The 20,703-nt window shown below is 40.6% G+C and overlaps 2 protein-coding genes across 2 annotated transcripts; both read right to left on the reverse strand.

Moving 5' to 3' along the window:
- Positions 1 to 1,866: 1,866 nt before the first annotated feature.
- Positions 1,867 to 6,801, reverse strand: LOC310996338 (extracellular calcium-sensing receptor-like; the record flags this gene model as incomplete). Its single annotated transcript, XM_083985713.1, has 9 exons — positions 1,867 to 2,780; positions 3,037 to 3,160; positions 3,245 to 3,472; positions 4,126 to 4,401; positions 4,529 to 4,735; positions 5,336 to 5,605; positions 5,805 to 5,891; positions 6,052 to 6,346; positions 6,557 to 6,801. 9 exons carry the CDS (start codon positions 6,799 to 6,801, stop codon positions 1,867 to 1,869), a joined length of 2,646 nt encoding a protein of 881 aa, XP_083841839.1.
- Positions 6,802 to 10,138: 3,337 nt separating this feature from the next.
- On the reverse strand, positions 10,139 to 20,703 carry LOC310996340 (extracellular calcium-sensing receptor-like; the record flags this gene model as incomplete). Its single annotated transcript, XM_083985716.1, has 9 exons — positions 20,573 to 20,703; positions 19,926 to 20,220; positions 19,743 to 19,829; positions 19,247 to 19,516; positions 18,762 to 18,968; positions 18,408 to 18,683; positions 13,565 to 13,792; positions 13,345 to 13,468; positions 10,139 to 11,052 (listed from the first exon to the last, which is right to left on the reverse strand). The coding sequence occupies exons 1-9, from the start codon at positions 20,680 to 20,682 to the stop codon at positions 10,139 to 10,141; spliced, it is 2,511 nt and encodes an 836-aa protein (XP_083841842.1). The 5' UTR covers positions 20,683 to 20,703.

Below are 20,703 nucleotides of genomic sequence, written 5' to 3' on the forward strand. Positions count from 1 at the left end.
CTCAGACCATGTGCTGTGATGGCCGCATGTCAGAAAAGAGCTTCCCGCCTCCAAATGATGCATCACAGTGACTCCCACTCCTCATTGGATTATTCTTAGATAGTTCTTTGACTAATCTGATTGGTTTTTATAATTTAAAGAAACTTGTGTTGGACATGGGGCCTAAGAAAACTTTGCGTTGCCTGAGGGCAACGCTGTGCGGTAGAGGGTTAAAAAGAAGTTCATTTAACCTGTAGTCTATGTACACTGGAGAGTAACTAAGATGTATGTATTGTATGTATCATTACAACAAAGGCAAAACATATTCTGACTCTTCAAATACTACATTTATTACATTTATTTTTGTCTTGTGAAGTTAATCAATAAAGTTCTTGTAAAATAAGTGTGTGTTTCTCTTAGCTTCCTTAACTGGTAACAGTGCTATAACTCATTACAGCTGTACATCTGTGACTCAATAGTCAATTTCTTATGATAAGGCTACCAAAGAGGAGCATTATGTTTAATTTGTCTAATTTTGTAATATGTCGCTCAATTTTCGTAGATTTTAAGCATGCAGTGAACTGAAATCAGCAGTGGTGCCATTCATTTTTGCTCAAGCTTTTTTTTGCCAACATGTTGAACTGAGTCACATGGAGTCCAGAGCTCTAATGAATAATGATCATTCATTTACTGTATGTGACCATGTTAAAGCAGAAGTAAGTGATATATTTGTGTTAATACAAGTCTTAAATAGTTATATCTTCCGACAGCAATCACTTACATAGAGTGTTTGGACCGAAACACGGGTCTGTCAGTCACTCTGCTCTGCTCTGAGCCGAGGAGAAAACATTTATCGTATCCTACAGTTTTTATCCAATGAGGAGAGAGAACGGCATGCAGGGCTGTGTGTGCAGCCAAGGGACGCCGTGAATGTGGTGACGTAGGGACGAGGACTGTTATGGTGCGTTCAAGGAAACTCGTAACTCGTGTTTTTCCGTCCTGTGAAGTTGTATCAGTTTGATCTGGTAGGAGTTCACGGGTCGGAAGTTACGAGTGGCAGTTATAGTGACTTTCACAGGTAAAACAGGTCGGAAAAACACGAGTGGGTTGCCTGGAACGCTACAAAGTCGTAAGTTGTGACTTGAAGCTGTAATTTACGATTTCAAAAGCCTGCCTGGAACGCAGCATTAGCGAAAACGACCGGATCACTCACTTCTGCTTTAAGTTTAAGTGTAAGTTTAACTACATCCATGATCACAACAGTGGCAGTGTGGCTCGGCCCACCCATGCCCATACTGCCAGGTCTGAGTGTAGACATGATATTATCAGAAAAACTGCAGAACTTTAAGGCAGACTTGCCTGGTTTGCAGCTTGTTAAACTGTGGCTACATTTACACTGAGCAAAGATTGGATGGCACCCTTACTCAATTTGTTAATCATGATCAAATGTACTTTATGGACCAAAGGTTATTGCCGTATTAGACCCACAAAACAACCAACCAACACCTAAAAAAACTAGCTTTGATATTTGGTAATATTATGTGGGGATAACGATTTGTGATACTTAAATACTTTAACATGATTTTAGTAGGTGCTTCAGAGTACATATAAGTTAAAGGCCATCAAAATGAGGACATTCTCATGATTTTCTCCATGTAGGTGGGTAGGAAGAGGGGGACAGGCCTTTAAAAGTCTCAGACATTGTGAAATGTTTCCAAGGAAAAAGCAATCTATTTATTTTGCCCAAACATTTCTTTATTGCTTGCAGCTTCATGTAGGTTCATTCTTCAGAAGGGAAAAATCTGTTCAGATCATTTAGGTAAAAAAATGAATTAATGCAGAATACATGGTTCAGATGAGTTAATCATTGTGTTGCGTCTGGTGCTTTTATGACTTGGCGGTTCCTCGACCCATGATAGCTTTCTTTGTGTTTTTCTCTGGTCTCATTAGGATTATGTAACATTTGGGTCCAAACAGTGCCACCAAGAGGCCAAAACTGGAGGCTAGGATGGCAAATACCTCCACTGCATCTGCATATTTTCCTGGGGAGTTGACATAAGCAGGGACAAAGGCCACCCACACAGCACAGAAGATCAGCATGCTGAAAGTGATGAATTTGGCCTCATTGAAGTTGTCTGGAAGATTCCTTGCCAGAAATGCTAACAGGAAGCTAAGGATAGCCAGTAAACCAATATAACCAAGTAACACTCCAAAACCAATGGTGGAGCCAACCACACACTCATAAACTATTTTGTCATTGTGGTATTGTGTGTTCTTGTGAGGTGCTGGTGAAGCAGAGACAATCCAACAAGTGCAAATTGCTGCTTGGATGCATGTAAGAACCAGAACTGTCCCTCGCTGCTGCACAGCACCAAACCACTTCAGACTGGCTCCACCTCCTGGCTTAGAGGACTTGAACACAGCCAGAACCACCATGGTTTTAACCAGGATGCACGAGACACAAAGAACAAAGCTGATTCCAAATGCTGCATGTCTCAGCTGACATGTCCACAGTCTGGGTCGACCAATGAACAGCAGTGAACACAGGAAACATAGTTTAAGTGAGACCAAGAGCAGGAAACTGAGTTCAGAATTGTTGGCACGCACCACGGGTGTGCTGCGATGATAGATGAAGATGCCCAGGACGATAGAACAGATCAATGTGCCCAGCAAAGAAGTTGTTGTTAAACAGATTCCCAGAGGCTCATGGTAGGAGAGGAACTCTGTTTTCTTGGGAACACAGTGGTCACGCTGGGGACTGGACCAGAAATCCTCTGGACAACTGGTGCACTCCATGGAGTCTGAAATACAGGAAGATGGTGTTATGTAAACATAAGTTAATCATGTGTTATTGTAAATAGCTTGTCAGCGCTGGTGAAACAGTGGGTAGTAAGGGTTTGAAGAGAAACAGAAAAAGAAGAAGAGGGAAAAAGAAAAGGATTGTCTAGAATGTTGTTGGACTGCCTTCACAACCACGTTGCTTACACAGTAAAAAAAATAATAATATATATAAATTATATATATTTATTTCATTTTATTTTTTTCATGAACACTCACCAGTAGTATTGCTGATCTTTCCCTCAGAACAGGGGATACAATCGAAACAACATTCAGGTTCCCCCTTCTTTCTGGCCATGCGGGTGCCTGCAGGACAGCTCTCACTGCACACTGACCAGGGAGGCTGTAGGGAGAAAAATAAATATCTTACTCTGTGTTGTTTTTTTATGTCCATAAAAAGAAGAGAGTATGAAAAAGCAGTAGTAACCTGTTTTGATTCAAAGTTCCAGAAGATTTTATCCTCATGAAGTGTGAGCTCTTCACCTTTGAAGGCTGATTTCTTCACTTCTCCCACATTCTGAATATTAATTCTTCCATCAGGGAGCCAGTGCCAGTTCATGATGTCATAGATTGGTAAGACATCACCATTCTCATCAAATGATACTTCATCACCAAATGATGTGGTGAAGTTCACATTTTGCAAATAATGTACAAGCTAGATGGTGATGGACATAAACATGTTAGGCAGGTGACAGACTCCTTCCAAACATAGTTTCATCCTTTCATCTAAAATAATTAACAGTAAGTAATGAGTCTGTGAATTTCAGGTTTCCCTTTTGTCTGACTGGTCTAATGACAATTAATCATCATTCAGTCAGACAACTCACAATTAAAAATGTGTATTGCAGCTTCATTTGAGTTTGGCATTAAGGCTCCGACTTCATCACTCCCTGATAATAGGATTTCATTAAAGTATATGTGAATGATGAGCGACTATCTTAACCCGGAGCCTACAGGTGGATGCTGGGGTGGTGATGGGGCAGAAAATAGGGTAGAGCTGTGATATGCTGCTGTGTCATAGACGAGCAAAGAGGACGATGGGTAAGTCACCTATCTTAAATAGATCGCCAAATTGAGAGGGTGTGTATGATGTCATGAGAGTGACGCAGCGCAGGTCGAGTTGGCTGCCTGAACTAACTCGCAGGCTTCACTCCATTTGTTGGAATACAAAATGACAATGTATTTATTCTGCTACATTTAATATTAAATATGTTATGTTTTAGAGTGTTGCAATGTTATCATTACATAATATGTAGCTTTAGTTTTTCTTTAACAAAAAAAGAAAAAGAGTCTAAATTCATCTCTCACCTGCCATGGCTCCAGTGTTTGCAAAGTAGCACAGCTGTTCCCACTGAAAGGCCCTCTCCCTGGCTCACACTGCAGTATGTTATCAAGAGCATATGCCAGGGAGTACACAGCCTTGTAAATATTGTACTCTGGCCTGAGGTTAGAAAGATCCAAGATATCAATCTCCACACTCTCTAGATCTTCCTGCCCAGTGCATAATGCTCCTCCAGCTTCTATCCAACCTGTTGGAGGTGGATAAAATCTACACTGAAATGTGTATTCCCAAAATTGATTCACCTGAAATGCATTAAAATCCTGTTATTAGAATAAATATCATTATTATTATTATCATTATCATTATACATATACCATATATTTACATTTATTTTACATTTTAGATGTAGTTGTAAGTTTTAGTTCTTACAAAGTTATTTCCAAAACTGTCACTGTCATGTTGCTCAGGATGTATTTGAAGCAGAAATTCCCTGAGTCCTGGTATTTCCCCTCGACGGATGGCAATCCCCAAAGTTCCACCCAGGTACGGCATGAGGCGAGGGGTGTGGAGCACAGCAAATGTTGTCCAGGCTTCACTTGCCACCCACTGCTTGCCAGTCACATCTTGCCTCACCACCTGTGCATTGCATTTACATGAAATACAGTTTTGGGGCTCCCGTCATTTGAAAACTATGCTGTGTGACATGTTTGATTATTGACATTTGTGAATATACAGTATTACTCATGTCTTAAAGAAGCAAAACTGTTTCTTTCACGAATAGGTCAAGAAGAATTTAATATTGAGCTGCTTTCTCTGCATGTGTGAATATTTGATGCCTACAGTATACAGCCAGGGCCGTTGTATAGGGGAGAAAGGTGATGATAATTCTAGGGGCCCAGCGCCCAGTAGGGCCCACAATAAACCACAGTAGTCTAATCTTTGAATGGCTGAATTATTCTGCATAAGACCCTGACTAGTACTAGTAATGCTGCATTAGCATCAAATCAAAGTAGGCTAAATAAAAAATGATAATACATACGTGGTCTAAGCCAAAAAGTGGGAAAGTCAGGGGCCCACTTTCTTTCAGGGGGCCCAGAATTCCTAGCAACGGCCCTGTATACAGCTTACATTATCAGACCTTATCAAACATTTTGACCTGATGAAAATAAGTCATTCAGAGAGAATTTTGAGGTGAGAGAATTTTGGCTTTTTCATCATGTCTTAAAACATTCAAACCTCTTCCATGAGTTGAATCATGTGAATCTCATGTGCAAATGCCATCACCACACGAGCTGTCGATGTCTTTATCAAATTCACAATCCTGCTTAGTTCAGCTGGGTTGTCACTCCAGGGCAAAATCTCTATGTAGGCCAGACAACCTCCACCAGAGGGACCCAGGTCAGACTGGAAGGACTGAGCAACATGGAGTCCATAATCATCAGCACTGACCAGCAGACCAACCCAAGTCCAGCCAAAGTGTTTTAGAATCTGAATAATGGCACGCACCTACAGTATGAGAATACAACATTGAGAAGGACTTTGAGCACACAGTAATATCATCTAATAAATCATTTCACTAAATCCAGCTTGATTTGTGCAAATGTAATTAAACAAATACATTATAGTAGATTGAGATTCACATCAATTTAGTGCAAGAGAAAAGAAAATATTTTTCAACAGGGATAACTTGGTGATAGTGTTTCACCTGAAAAGCATCGCTTGGAATTGTTCTAAAGAAGGAAGGAAATTTTTGCCGATCAGTGAGGCAGGAACACGTGGCAAAATAACTCACCTATGAAGAAACATACATATTGAATTAACATTACACATCTCCTGCAAGTCAAATTCTCTTACATTAATGCTTTTAGAATTTTCACAATTAAATATGGCATCGTATCAACTGTAGAATCTGAAAAAATAACATTTTAAATGATAAAAGATAGGAAACTCACAAGTGGCAGCTTGAATAAACCTAGCACATGGGAGATTGCAATAGAAAATGTTGAGTAGGAATCACCCACAATGCCCACAACTGGTGGGGTCCCTAAACAGTTGTCCTGAAGCAGAAACTGCTCCTCTTGACCACTAGCCAGCGCTAGGGCACCACTGAATCCAATAATAAGTGCACCACAGTTATCATAAAGACTGTATCCCAGAGTCACATTAGGTAGCAGATTGGAGTTGTTGTTGATCTCGTCAATAGCAAAGGCCATGGTGATGGCATGCCTGAACCCCAGAGTGTCAAAGCTAAAACACAAAATATTACTTTAAATCATGAAAAAGAATAGTACCGCTGTGAGAACTGTGAGAAACATAGCCTATACAAAAATAGATCAATGTTGCTTCAGATGTTAATGTTTCTTTTAACATATTAAATGTGAAATGTGAATGAATACTATCAGTATAAAAGAATAATTGGCACATGGTAATACCATCTGTCACATACTTAAAACTTACCCTGTACAGCTGGGCTGTTGTGGCTCTGAAGTAAATGTCCACTCAGGGAAGACAGAGGTGTAGTGCAGCTCAAACAACCCACCTAGAATCACATCGCCAGGCTTGTGCATTTCATTAAGGTGAAACTTTCTTCGTAATTTACAAGATAAGGGATGAGCAGAAGACACAGAGCACGAAGAAGGAGAGCAAAATAATGAGATAAGGTAAATACACAAAAACAAATATGAGTCAGTAACCCCCCCCATAACTTCCTTCCTTCCCCTCTCACCTCCTTCTATTCATGGAATTGTTCTTGGTTTTATATGCAGGACTATCTCATCCTTTTGTCATCTTACACAACCCTCATGCACTATGGGGGCAGGACTGAACACACAATTTCATGTTCAACTTCTTTTTTTCCACTGGAGTAAAATGTATTAACTACTTGAATACGTTAAGTAAAAAACAACGACAAAATGGCTGACACATGATTGAATCAAAAAGGCAGAGTTAAAGACTTGCAGTCTTCCTTTAAAAACAAACAAAAAACATGTTCTGTAAGACCACCATTTGGTTTATTCTAGGACTGTCCTAAACAATTATTTTTCTCCCGATTAATCTATCAACTATTTTTTCAATTAGTCAAACGTAATTTGGCTATTCCCCTCTGTTACCTGTTATCAACATCCAGGGTCTGTAGGTTGACCTACTAACCTCTGACCTGGATAATATAATCTCTGAGCGCTACACGGCTCACTCTGATAATAATCATTCCGCTTCGGCATTCGGGTCCATTTTTAGCGCAACTAGCCAGAGCTTTAGTAAGTCCAGGTTGTGGAGAGGAAGCCTGTGGAAGTTGAACTTCATCCAGCTGCTCATTTTGTTCTGACAAGTCGGAAACGTGCAGAAACGAACCATAGTATTAGCAGTAACAACTTTCAAGTAAACAAGTCACGCAGCGCGGCACTCAGAGATGATAACATCCAGGTCAGAGGTTAGTAAGTCAACCTACAGACCTTGGATGTTGATAATAGGTAACCCCGGACTCAGAGGGGAATAGCACTAGCGTATCATAACAAAACATTGGTGAAATGAACAAGTGTTTTTTATAGGGTGCATTCCGCTGCCCTGTAGACTCGCGTTACATAAGGGATAATGTATAGTTCGGAGGTTGAAATGAACATAGGCTACTTTATTTATTTCTCCATTAACAACCGACCAACTATACATTATCCCGCTTAGAACACGGCCAACTAAATGATCTGACAGTTACAACAGTGTCAGTCCCAGGATGCAGATGGATCCTCCAAGGTTTGGAGAGGGTAACCATGTGGACTCGATTGCATTTCAAGCCAGAGAAATCCAGGTCCCTTGTCTTATAGAGAGGGAAGGTGACAGCTTCTAGTTCTCAGTAGATGACACCACGATACCATCAGTCACCAGCATTTTTTATAATAAATTTGTATTTTTTTCTGACAGTCATAACTATTCTACTCGACAGTCTTCGGAAGGTCGTTTCCTGTTGCCCCCATGTAGAACACGAAACAAAAAACTGTTTATTACAGAGCGATGGTCGCATGGAATTCTCTGCCAAGGTTTTTGATGCAAGGTAGTGCAGCCTCTTTTAAACAGGGATTAAAGATGTATTTGTTTATACAGGGGGGAGTGTCTCTCTGACCATAAGAGATGGTTGCATATATGTCACAACGCATGATTTCTGTTTCTTCATACCATTTAGAGTTAAATTCATGCAACATCCATCGTTTTAAATCACGGACTGAAAAACAGCCGTTCATCATTTAAAAATAAAATCGCGGAGAATATTGGAACGTTACAGCTTCTGGTCACAGCGGTCCTCGTCACGTAATGAGCGCTCATCTTAACGAGGAAGTCTTCTCTCCCGGCGTAAAACTACGTCAATATTTTCCGGTATAGCTTCTCATCACAGTCCGCACCTTGCAGAGTTTGAGCTGCACCTCAGTTTCACTTGTTTTCATTTGACAGAGTTTCACACAGAACTTTCTGGTGGTTCTCCTTTTGCAACAGTGAAAAGGGAACATTTACATTTTTGTCTCATAAACTATTTGATTTTTTCTTAACAGAAGGACTATTATTTACACTGTGTTGTTTAGGCCAGTGCCTTATCCTTATTTTATTCAGCTGTTTGCACTTTATGCTACAGTTAAAGAATTGTTTGTTGCTACAAGCTGCATATTTCATTAAAAGTTTAATTAACTATCATCTTAATTGTCTTTATTTGTAGTTAGCATATACCTTAAATACTTCAAGCTGAAAGCTAATGATGGTTATATAAGAGCAGCTGCATACTGGTGCGATAAGCGGTATGTTTTCCATTCAATTTACGTATGAGCCGATTAGTTGACTAATCGAAAAAAATAATCAGTGACTAGTCGACTATCAAAATAATTGTTTGTGGCAGCCCTACCACAGGAGCGTTTTGGAGTTGTTGGATTGTGTATTTGATGAGTTTGATGAGGGAAAACCAAGAAATCCCATTAGCCTCCGTAGCGTAGCTCTGAGCAGCTCCGACAACTAAAGGTAACAAACCTACTCCTATGACTATAGGGATTATGGCAATGGACGAATTTGCCAAAATGTTGAACTATCCCTTTAAAGAAACACTGCATAGTGGTAGGAGGGAGCCACCAAATGATCAAAGTCAAACATAGGTGCCTGATTTAATTACAAATGATCAAAAGCACAATACAAAGTGGGTCCTTCGGGTAGGGGGGAAACTTTGGGTGGTAAGGGAGTTTAGGGTGGGTGTTGAATTGAACCATACAACACATCAACGTTTGCCTTGATGTGTTGTATTATCTCCATATACATATTTTTTAAAGCATGACATTTTCCTGGTGTTGCTTCTTGCTTTTTCTCTGCAACAGTCTCAAACAGGATTGGTGTAGTGGCGGCAGTAATACGGTCGGTGTACCAGTCAGTTGTAGTGACAAAAGAGCTGAGCCAAAAGACGATGCTCCTAATTTACCGGTCAATCTACGTTCCTACTCTCACCTATGGTCAGAAACTCCTTCACACTGAAAGGAGCCAGCTGAGGTCCCTCGGGAATCAGTATTGGATACCTCCTGGATGCCTCCCTGGGGAGGTGTTCCGGGGCGTGCCCCAACGGGAGAAGGCCATGGGGAAGACCCAGGACACACTGCAATGACTCTGTCACTCAGCTGGCCTGGGAACACCTTGGGATCCTCCCGGATGAGCTGGAGGAGGTGTTTAAGGATAGGGAGTTCTGGGCATCCCAACTTAGACTGCTTAGATGACCCAGCCCAGGATAAGCAGAAGTGAATGAACGAATGAACGAACAAACAAACGAATAATCTCATAACAAGTGGTTTCGTTTCGGCAGTGAGTTTCAGTCGAGTAGGAAAATAGAATCCAATTTGCTCAAGAAAATTTAATTGCTTGCAGTTTCATCTAATTTCATTCTCTACAAATAGGCATTCTTAAAGCCAAAGAAATGTTTTGTAATTTGTTGTACATTGGTTGTTCAGAGGATAGATCACTTCTTAATTAATGCATTATACACATTTCTTCAACCAGGTCATTATTCTACTGCATCAGGTGCTTTTACGACTTTGCAGTTCCTCGACCCATAATGGCATTCTTTGTGTTTCTCTCTGGTCTAAGTAAGATTATGTAACATTTAGGTCCAAACAGCGCCACCAAGAGGCCAAAACTGGAGGCCAGGATGGCAAATACCTCCACCGCATCTGCATATTTGCCTGGAGAATTGACATAAGCTGGAACAAAGGCCACCCACACAGCACAGAAGATCAACATGCTGAAAGTGATGAATTTGGCCTCATTGAAGTTGTCTGGAAGATTCCTTGCCAGAAATGCTAACAGGAAGCTAAGGATAGCCAGTAAACCAATATAACCGAGTAGCACTCCAAAACCAATTGTGGAGCCAACTACACACTCATAGACTATCTTGTCATTGTAGTATTCAGTATTTTTATGAGGCACTGGTGAGGCAGAGACAATCCAGCAAGTGCAAATTGCTGCTTGGATGCATGTAAGTGCTAGAACTGTCCCTCTCTGCTGCACAGCACCAAACCACTTCAGACTGGCTCCACCTCCTGGCTTGGAGGCCTTGAACACAGCCAGAACCACCATAGTTTTAACCAGGATGCACGAAACACAAAGAACAAAACTGATTCCAAATGCTGCATGTCTCAGCTGACATGTCCACAGTCTGGGTCGACCAATGAACAGCAGTGAACACAGGAAACATAGTTTTAGTGAGACCAAGAGCAGGAAACTGAGTTCAGAATTGTTGGCACGTACAATGGGTGTGCTGCGATGATAGATGAAGATGCCCAGGACGACAGCACAAATAAATGTGCCCAGCAATGAAGTTGTTGTCAAACAGATTCCCAAAGGCTCATGGTAGGAGAGGAACTCTGTTTTCTTAGGAACACAGTGGTCACGCTGGGGACTGGACCAGAAATCCTCTGGACAACTGGTACACTCCATGGAGTCTGAAATACAGGAGGTTTGACATGTCTGTTATATAGTATGTAAAATACTCCTAATAATACAGTTGTTAAAAGGATATTCTGGCGTAAGTTTAACCCACGGTCCAACGCACCGTAACACCGAGTTAGACCCCCCCTCGAGAGATGAAGTCTGCTAACCGCTAGCTTCTCGAGTTGTAGCAACGTTAGCAATGACCGCACTATAACAAACAGCGCAGTATACGGATCCACTATCCACCGATCAAAAAGCCACTTATAGCCACAAATAATGCTCAGAACAGCACCAAACGTCATCAACAGTACAAACAGGGTCCCAGCACATAATACAAGGCATCAAACATCTGTTAGCTTAGCCTGGTTTCTATTGAAAAGAGACTAAAACAACTCACCTACTCTGCTCCAGTTATACGCTATGCAGCAACTTTCCGCGTCCAGCATAGAGTCCAGCACTGACAACACACACCGAGGCCGACTGGCAGCATAAACATCTGGTTTCAGTGGCCACCGACAGGCATTGACCTCTGTGATGACATCTGTGACGTCTGCTTGTACAGGTAGTCAGCTGGCATGGAGGCGATTACCGAGTGAAGTAGAGTCCCGCAGCTCAAGGATGAATGTGTGTGTATTACTCCATATAATGCAGCCAAAGTTCCTATGTATCTTGCCTATCAGTTTATAAAAGTTATTATCGAGTGTTCACAGGGAAATGAACGGAGAGAATCACGTAAACAAGCGCGAGATTAGACGCGACGTCACGTCACGCGCGATCAGGACGCCGTTCGTTGCCAGAAGAGACTGTAATTTAGTGAAGGAGACATCACGGACACGGCTGAGTTTATGGAGTTTGAGAACAACAACAACTGGTTTCATTTCGATGGGCACCACTATCCATTTGAGACCGAGTTTACTGAAGACAAGCTGAAGAAAATGGAGTAAAGTCAAAGAGGGGCAGCTGCGGTGGAGGCTATGTGCTGGAAACGGAGGCTAAAAGAGACAGAGGAAGAGAGCTGGGGGCGTCTATGTGCTGGACCTAGGGGAATCAAGTGGTCAGTGTGTTGGTCACTGACTGTCGGTGGCCGCTGAAACCAGATGATTGTGCTGCCAGTCGGCCTTGTGTGTGTTGTCAGCGCTGGACTCTATGCTGGACACGGAAAGTTGCTGCATAGCGTATAACTGGAGGAGAGTGGGTGAGTTGTTTTCGTCTCTTTTCAATAGAAACCAGGCTAAGCTAGCAGATGTTTGATGCCTCGTATTATGTGCTGGGACCCTGTTTGTACTGTTGATGACGTTTGGTGCTGTTCTGAGCATTATTTGTGGCTGTAAGTGGCTTTTTGATCGGTGGATAGTGGATCCGTATACTGCGCTGTTTGTTCTGGTGCGGTCATTGCTGAAGTTGCTACAACTGGAGAGGCTAGCGGTTAGCAGACTTTATCTCTCGAGGGGGGGTCTAACTCGGTGTTACGGTGCGTTGGACCATGGGTTAAACTTACGCCGGAATATCCCTGAAGTAATGTTTAGGGGTAAGTTGTGTAAACACAAGTTAAACATTGGCTTACTGTAGTGTTATTGAAGTATTGTTCACAATGGTCTTATTGCCTGTTATTTTGACTGTATGTGTTAGTGTAAACTGCTTGGCAGCACTGGTGAGACTGTTTGTAGCAACATTTCATGTCCGCATGTTTCTCTTACCCTGATTTTTTTCTAAAATGTGCAAAATATATATAATAGTACTTTAATTATGCACTTAAGTGTTTGCCATAATTTAACCATAAATAAAATGCATTTCAAATATTATTTTGTATTTTACACAACTTTTTGGTGACACACACGCTCAATTTCATCGTGTCCGCAGTGCAATGTAATCAACTTCCTCAAGTTCCTCCTCCACTCCCACGTTAGCCTCGTAAACTAGCCTCTCCTGGAAATGCAATTCATTTCATTTCTGAGGGAGAGTCTGGCCTCATTCCCGCTGTAAGCATTTGGCCTGAAACCCTCAGAAGGCCGAGCCAATCAGCGTCGCCGCTGTGATTGACACAGCACGTTGGCCAATCAGGGACCGACTGGTGCAAAGCCCCGTCACTACACCAACTTGCTGATTGGCTGAATGGGGTTGTCTGTCAACGCTACTACTCCCGCCCAGCTCCCGCCCACCCTAAACGCTTACAGGGGGAATGAGGCCAGACTCTCCGTTGAAATGAAATGAAATTAATTTCCGCGAGAGGCTGGTTTACGAGGCTACTCCCACGTTGCTTACACAGTAAAAAAAAATAGATATATTGTTTTATAAACACTCACCAGTGGTATTGCTGATCTTTCCCTCAGAACAGGGGATACAATCGAAACAACATTCAGGTTGCCCCTTCTTTCTGGCCATGCGGGTTCCTGCAGGACAGCTCTCACTGCACACTGACCGGGGTGGCTGTAGGTAGAATAATTAATATTTTACTCTGTGTTGTTTTACATTAATAGAAATTGCAGTCTAAAAAATAGGGGTGTTTTACAAGGCAAAAGCAACCTGTTTTGACTCAAAGTTCCAGAAGATTTTATCCTCATGAAGTGTGAGCACTTCACCTCTGAAGGCTGATTTCTTAACATCTCCCACATTCTGAACTTTAATTCTTCCATCAGGGAGCCACTGCCAGTTCATGATGTCATATATTGGTAGGACATCACCATTCTCATCGAATGATACTTCGTCACCAAATGATGTGGTAAAGTTGACCTTTTGCAAATAATGTACAAGCTACAAATGCAAGATAGAAATAAAAAAAAGATTGTCAGGCAGATGTCAGACCCCTTCCACACTGAGGTGCATCAAACTCATAGTAGCCTACTTTTAAGTAATTATATAGTAATTCTAAGTTAAGATCGAAGTATGCTGAAGTTAAAGCAGAAGTAAGCGATCCGGTCGTTTTGGCTAACTTCTTGTCAGCCGATGGAGTTAGCAGTCCCCGCCCTCGTCATGGATCTATTGGTCCTCGTCCCTACGTCACCACATTCACGCGCATCCCTTGGCTGCACACACAGAGAGGACCGCCCCTTTATGCCGTTCTCTCTCCTCATTGGATAAAGGTTGTAGGATACAAGGAAAGTTTTCTCCTCGGCTTACAGCAGAGCAGAGTGACTGACAGACACGTGTTTCAGACCAAACACTCTATACAAGTGATTGCCGTCGGAAGATATACGTAACTATTCATGGGTTGCAGTGACGTCACGTCGAAGGGACCGCCGCCATATTTGTGTCCGATTTGACAGTTCTCCTCATATGACAGCATGCAAACCGCAGGATGGAAATGACAGTTTCTTGACAAAATGACAGGGTTTCATACATCCTGTCTGGGTTTATATCTCTATAACAACAGACAAACTCTATATTATCCCACTTATTACACAGTTTATTAATTAATTAATTAATTAATTAATTAATTTGAGACGTAATGTTGATCAAAGTCCGAAGTCCGGTCACTTCTCCGCTGTTTGCTCCTCCCCCTCCCCCCGGTCGACTCGTGTGCAGTTGTTTTCAACGAGCTTTTGATAATCAATCAGTAGATTGATGAATTATCATGTAAATGTTACGATGTGCGCATTTATGTCGTCCTGTCTGTCATAAGAGATTACGGTTACGGGACACGTTTGTGTCACGGACTCGCGGTGGCACAGACACAGCTGGTCACAGCTGTGACACTGCGCTGGCCCGTCCGCTCTGTCCGCTCTGATCGCAGGTTTGGTTTCCAGCAGCGGTGAGGGAGGCAGAGAGCCTCCACTCTCCCTCTAACAAGCTACAAGTCATTTCTCTAACATCACAATTAGTCTGAAGCTGGTAAAAATGAAATACAAGGTAAAAATCCTTGATAGTTCTTCTGCCCTGCTCCGCTGATCAGAGCGGCGTCCCTAGCAACGGCCCGTTTTACTTAGCAACGGTCTGTTATACAGAAATAAAAGACCCTAAATGCAGTATCAGTGAGTAATTAATAAGAAAGTAATCAAAGTGCAGAATTCAATATATCCATGTTATTAAAAAAAAAAGTGAACCCCCTCTTTTTGTGAGACTTGTCACAGCCCATGCTGCCACTGATAGACTACCTGCAGTCAACTATTTATTCCGCCTATAACTTAACGTCTTTTGGGATGGAATAAAACTGCAGTCCGGGGTTTCTTTGGCGACTGCTATCACAGTCAACAGCACAATATAATCCTGGCATCTTTCAAATAACGTAAATTTTCAGTCTCCTGCTGATTTCCTCCTACTACTCCACTTGTTCTGGTAACGTGACATGCAGTAATCTGTGCCCAGATTGCCCTGATTCGGACACAAATATGGCGGCGCACACTGAAAAAAGTGACTTTTTGGTGTAGTAAACTCTATTAGAGTAACTGTCATGATTTCTACCTTGTATTTTTAAGATTCAGTGAGAACTAGAGTTTTTTAAGTAAATTTAAACATTTCATTAACGTAAAACATGAATTATGGGGGAAGAGTAAGTTTTACTTGTGTTTTCCTCATACTATTTAAATGTTTAATAGTTGAATGACATAAACCTAAAAATATTACATAAACTTTACTCTGAAAGTCCAGTCTTTTGAAACGGATGCACGACGCATGCGCACAGTAACACAACAGGACTGGCTCTGCTCGGACGTTACAGGATCACAGAGCAAGGTGTAGCACGCACGGCAGTCATTTCGCAGGTAAGTTATACCGTTCTGTTATAAATTTGTGATAATAGGTCTGCATGTATTTTGATAGTTTGACGCAAGATATGTTACTGTTCATAATCATAAGTTAATTTAAAGTTAGCATAACGCTACATTGGTCCATGCTGGCCTGTAAGTGGTTGGGCTGCAGTTTTTCCCCGATAAAAATACCTAACTAGGATATTAAAAAAGCACCAACATAACGGTAGGAGGACATTTATCAACTGACGTCAACATAGGACATTCTTTTCTTTTCTTTTTGTGACAAGAAGCTAGTTAGCACAGCTAGTAGCATGGCTGTGCGATGCAGTGTGAAGCCCACAGCAACTTCGTGATGTGCGGACCGATCTGTTGACTGTCCGCACACATCACGAAGTTGCTGTGGGCTTCACACCGCATCGCACAGCCATGCTACTAGTACAAGTTACTATAACAGCAAAGCAGATAATAGTAATAATTAAAATAAGTTATCTCCCAATATATGAGTGGAATGTACTGTTCTTGCAACAGTATTTACAGAACAGAATGTATAATCTTTTTTTATAACTGTCATGTGATCTGCTGTCAACTGTACCTTTTTATAAAGGTTCAATCACATGAACACAGCACAGCTTACTGCAGGGATTGTGTGTGTGTGTGTGTGTGTGTGTTATTATTTACATTTATATAAAAAATATTGATGTACTTGTGAATCTTTTGTCCATTCAGATCAAGGAGGAGTTCAGGAGAATACCATTCCCCTGGAGCAAACCTTCATGCACAAACTTGACGAAAATTAGGTGTCAAACATATGCACTTGTGTTTTCACTTGACAGTTCATTGTGTATGTACTAATGGTTTTGTTCATGTTCTTAATCTGTTCACAGAAACCGACCATTGAGATGAGACGTGAAACCGTTATCCGCAGCCTTATACTGTACCTTGGCGAGAAGGAAGAGGAACTTTTTGAAGACAGCTTGGTACAGCATGGTTTTTATCATTTAAAAATAATGTTTAATGACACAGGTTAATTTAATGTTTAAGTTAAAAACAGACAAAGGAACAGAGATATTCTTGTGTTCATTCTTCCCTGATAATGAAGTCACTTTGAATGATTCATGCAATTCTATTATTTGTTTCTCAATAAGATTCTTCTTTTTTGTTGTACACTGTATGCAGGAGGACAGCTGGAGTGATGTCAGTAACCACATCGTCAAAATACTCATCGTCCGTGGTGCTGATGAGGATCCAGTCGATACCAAGGTGCAACAGTACTGCGAAAGCTTGCTCACTGCTCATGGGACTAATTTATGCCCTGAACCTGGTATACCCTCCCATTTTGCGCTACACTTTTGAAGTCTTACAAAAACTCTTGCTGGAGCTGGATGGATTTAAACTGTCCCCAAAAGTAAACACCTTGAAGTTGAAGTTGCTTTCCTAAAATGCATGTCATGACTTTGTCATCCTAGAGGAGGAAAATGCGGCATCATACATGGACCCTTGTAAAGAAATGCCAAGAACTAGCACTGAGTTCCAGTTCATCCTGGTTTACTAGTGAGAAGTTGCCTGTCATAAATGTTTTTCATTTTTGGTCAAATAAGGCTGTGTTGATTTTATTTCATTAATGTTTTAATTGCATTCTTAAAAGTGCACTAGTCTAGAGTTAAATGTATGGCTGCCCCATAAAAGATTGGGCAATTCAGTCCACAGTAGTAGTGGATTTACTTTGACGGTACTGTACTTTGTTGTTTGTTGAACTGTTTAAAATGAAAATAAACAGTTTAATTGCATTGTAATTTAGTTGTGTGATATGTGATGAATATTAGAGTGTTGGTTAAATTCAAGCACAAGAAAATAATTAAAATTTACTAAATTACTTCATAACAGCAAATACTACAGATATATAAAATTTACTTGAAATTTTGAGTAAAATGATGTTCCTACCTATGAAAAACAAGTACACTTTACTTAATTTGTTTAAATAAATATAACTTAAAACTTGGATGTAATTAAGTAAATGTTACTTAATATCTTCACAACTGTTATGTTTTATGGTAAGTAGAATTTACTTGATACTGGCAAGTGAATGTTACTTGATATTGCAGCATTAAATTTTACTTAAATCATTTGCGTGCAAATACTTACAATAATTTTTTTAAGTAAATCTTATGAGTTATTTTTTTCAGTGCAGAAACACAGTGACGTCATGTGAATCTAATGAATTTAAGACTTATTAACACAAACATTCCGCTTACTTCTGCTTTAAGGTTGTTTTGTCTAACTGGCTTATTGACACCTCTCAGTTTTCTATGAAAACAAAATGGAAATGTGTTAGTTCTACTAAGCCTGTGCATGTTCTCATTTGTCCAGGTCATAGTATCTCAAAGGAGTTTAAATTGAAAGCAACTGGACTTGGTTATTTGTCTGGGAAGACGTTTCACCTCTCATCCAAGAGGCTTCATCAGTTCATGTACACATCTGACCAGTCCCAGCCTGGTCTTCCCAGACAAATAACCAAGTCCAGTTGCTTTCAATTTAAACTCCTTTGAGGTGTTAGTTCTACTAATTTATTTATTATATCACATTTCACTGAAAACTAATAACCAGTGGGTCATTGCTATAACAATGCAAACTTTACCAACTTTACCATTTTTAAGATATTGAGGGTTAATTTTATCTCTCACCTGCCAGGGTTCCAGTGTTTGCAAAGTAGCACAGCTGTTCCCACTGAAAGGCCCTCTCCCTGGCTCACACTGCAATATGTTATCAAGGGCATGTGCCAGAGCATACACAGCCTTGTAAATATTATACTCTGGCCTGAGGTTAGAAAGATTTAACAGCTCAGTCTCCACACTCTCTAGATCTTCCTGTCCAGTGCATAATGCTCCACCAGCTTCTATCCAATCCTCTGACACCGGAAAAAATCTACACTGAAATGTGTACTCCCAAAATTGCTTTACCTGAAATGTTAGAAACCATATTATTAACTGAAATAATTATTATTTGTTCTAGATCAAATTGAAAGACAAAATACTTACAAAGTTATTTCCATAATCGTCACTATCAAATTGTTCAGGATGTATTTCTAATATGAATTCCCTCAGTCCTGGTATTTCTCCTCGACGGATGGCAATACCCAGTGTTCCACCCAGGTACGGCATGAGGCGAGGTGTCTGGAGAACAGCAGCTGCTGTCCAGGCTTCACTTGCAATCCACTGCAGGCCTGTCACATTTTGCCTCACCACCTAAATATTGCATTGAAAGAAATATGTATTTTTATGGACTTTAAACTGTGTAGTGTAGTTTGATATCGCCAGAATTATAATTTTTTACATTTTGAACTCATATAGATTGATCTGGATCTGCAATTTGCTGTTGCATAATGTTGAACATAATTGAGTGAAGTTTGGCTAGTTAACTTTGGCTTTGACAAATAAATAAAAAAAAGTAACAAAGTCATCCTGTTCCATTCATAAAAATCTCTATTTTTATTTATTTATTTTTACTATGATTTAACTCCCACCTCTTCCATCAGTGGAATCAAATGCATGTCGTGTGCAAACACCATCAACACACGGGCTGTTGATGTCTTTATCAAATGTACAATCCTGCGAATTTCGCTTGGCTCACTGTCCCAGGGCAGCACCTCTAAATAGGCCAGACAGCCTCCACCAGACTGGGCCAGGTCTGACTGCAAGGACTGGGCAACATGGAGTCCATAATCATCATCACTGACCAGCAGACCAACCCAAGTCCAGCCAAAGTGTTTTAGAATCTGAATCATAGCACGCACCTACAATATGAAGATACAATGGTGAGAAGGATTTAGAGCACAGGCTAGTATATTATTTAGAAATAAAAGCTGATGCCAACTTAAATTGATGCAAAATAAAATACAGTAAATTATATTTTATGAATTATATCACACATAGACATTTCATAATAGAATCACATCTATTTATTGTAGAAGAAAAGGGTTGCATCAGGGTTAAGGGTTAACCTTGGCTATAGTGTTTCACCTGAAAAGCATCACTTGGAATTGTTCTAAAGAAGGAAGGAAATCTTTGTCGATCAGTGAGGCAGGAACATGTGGCATAATAACTCACCTAGAAAGAATCATGAAGAGTGCACTCAATACTTAACACTTATTAAACTGCAGCATTTAAGTATAAAAATGCAAACATAAAAGATAGGAAACTCACAATTGGCAGCTGGAATAAGCCTAGCACATTGGAGATTGCAATGGTAAAGGTTGAATAGGAATCACCCACAATGCCCAGAACAGGGGGAGTTCCTAAACAGTTGTCCTGAAGCAGAAACTGTTCCTCTTGACCACTAGCCAGTGACAGAGCACCACTGAATCCAATTACAAGTGTGGCACAGTTATCATAAAGACTGTATCCCAGAGTCACATTAGGTAGCAGATTGGAGTTCTTGTTGATCTCATCAATAGTAAAGGCCATGGACATGGCATGCCTGAACCCTAGAATGTCAAAGCTAAAATATGAGATAAAATTGTATTTACTAGAATGTATTATTTCACTGTGAAATCTGTGATTATATATACATGTTGAACACATTTTATGGCATTTTTCTCTGTTGTAATTATTATTTTTTAAAAGAACCCCCACTAATTTTACTTTACCCACACATAATTATAATTTCACCCCGCACTGTTTGTTGCATATGCTTGAAACTTGAAATCAACAGCTGTAAATATAGTTTGGTGTTAAAACTGTCACTATAACTATCACACAATATTACAATACTTATACTTCATAGGCATTCTAAAACAGTGACATTTCCTTCTTCACTATGAATGCTGTCAGCATCAGGACTTGAAACTTACCCTGTGCAGCTGGGCTGTTGTGGCTCTGAGGTAAATGTCCACTCAGGGAAGTCAGAGGTGTAGTGGACCTCAAACAGCCCACCCAGAATCACATCGCCGGTCTTGTGCATCCCATTCAGGTGAAACTTTCT

The sequence above is a fragment of the Trachurus trachurus genome, assembly GCF_905171665.1.
Source record: "Trachurus trachurus genome assembly, chromosome: 13".
In the NCBI taxonomy this organism is placed as follows: Eukaryota; Metazoa; Chordata; class Actinopteri; order Carangiformes; family Carangidae; genus Trachurus; species Trachurus trachurus.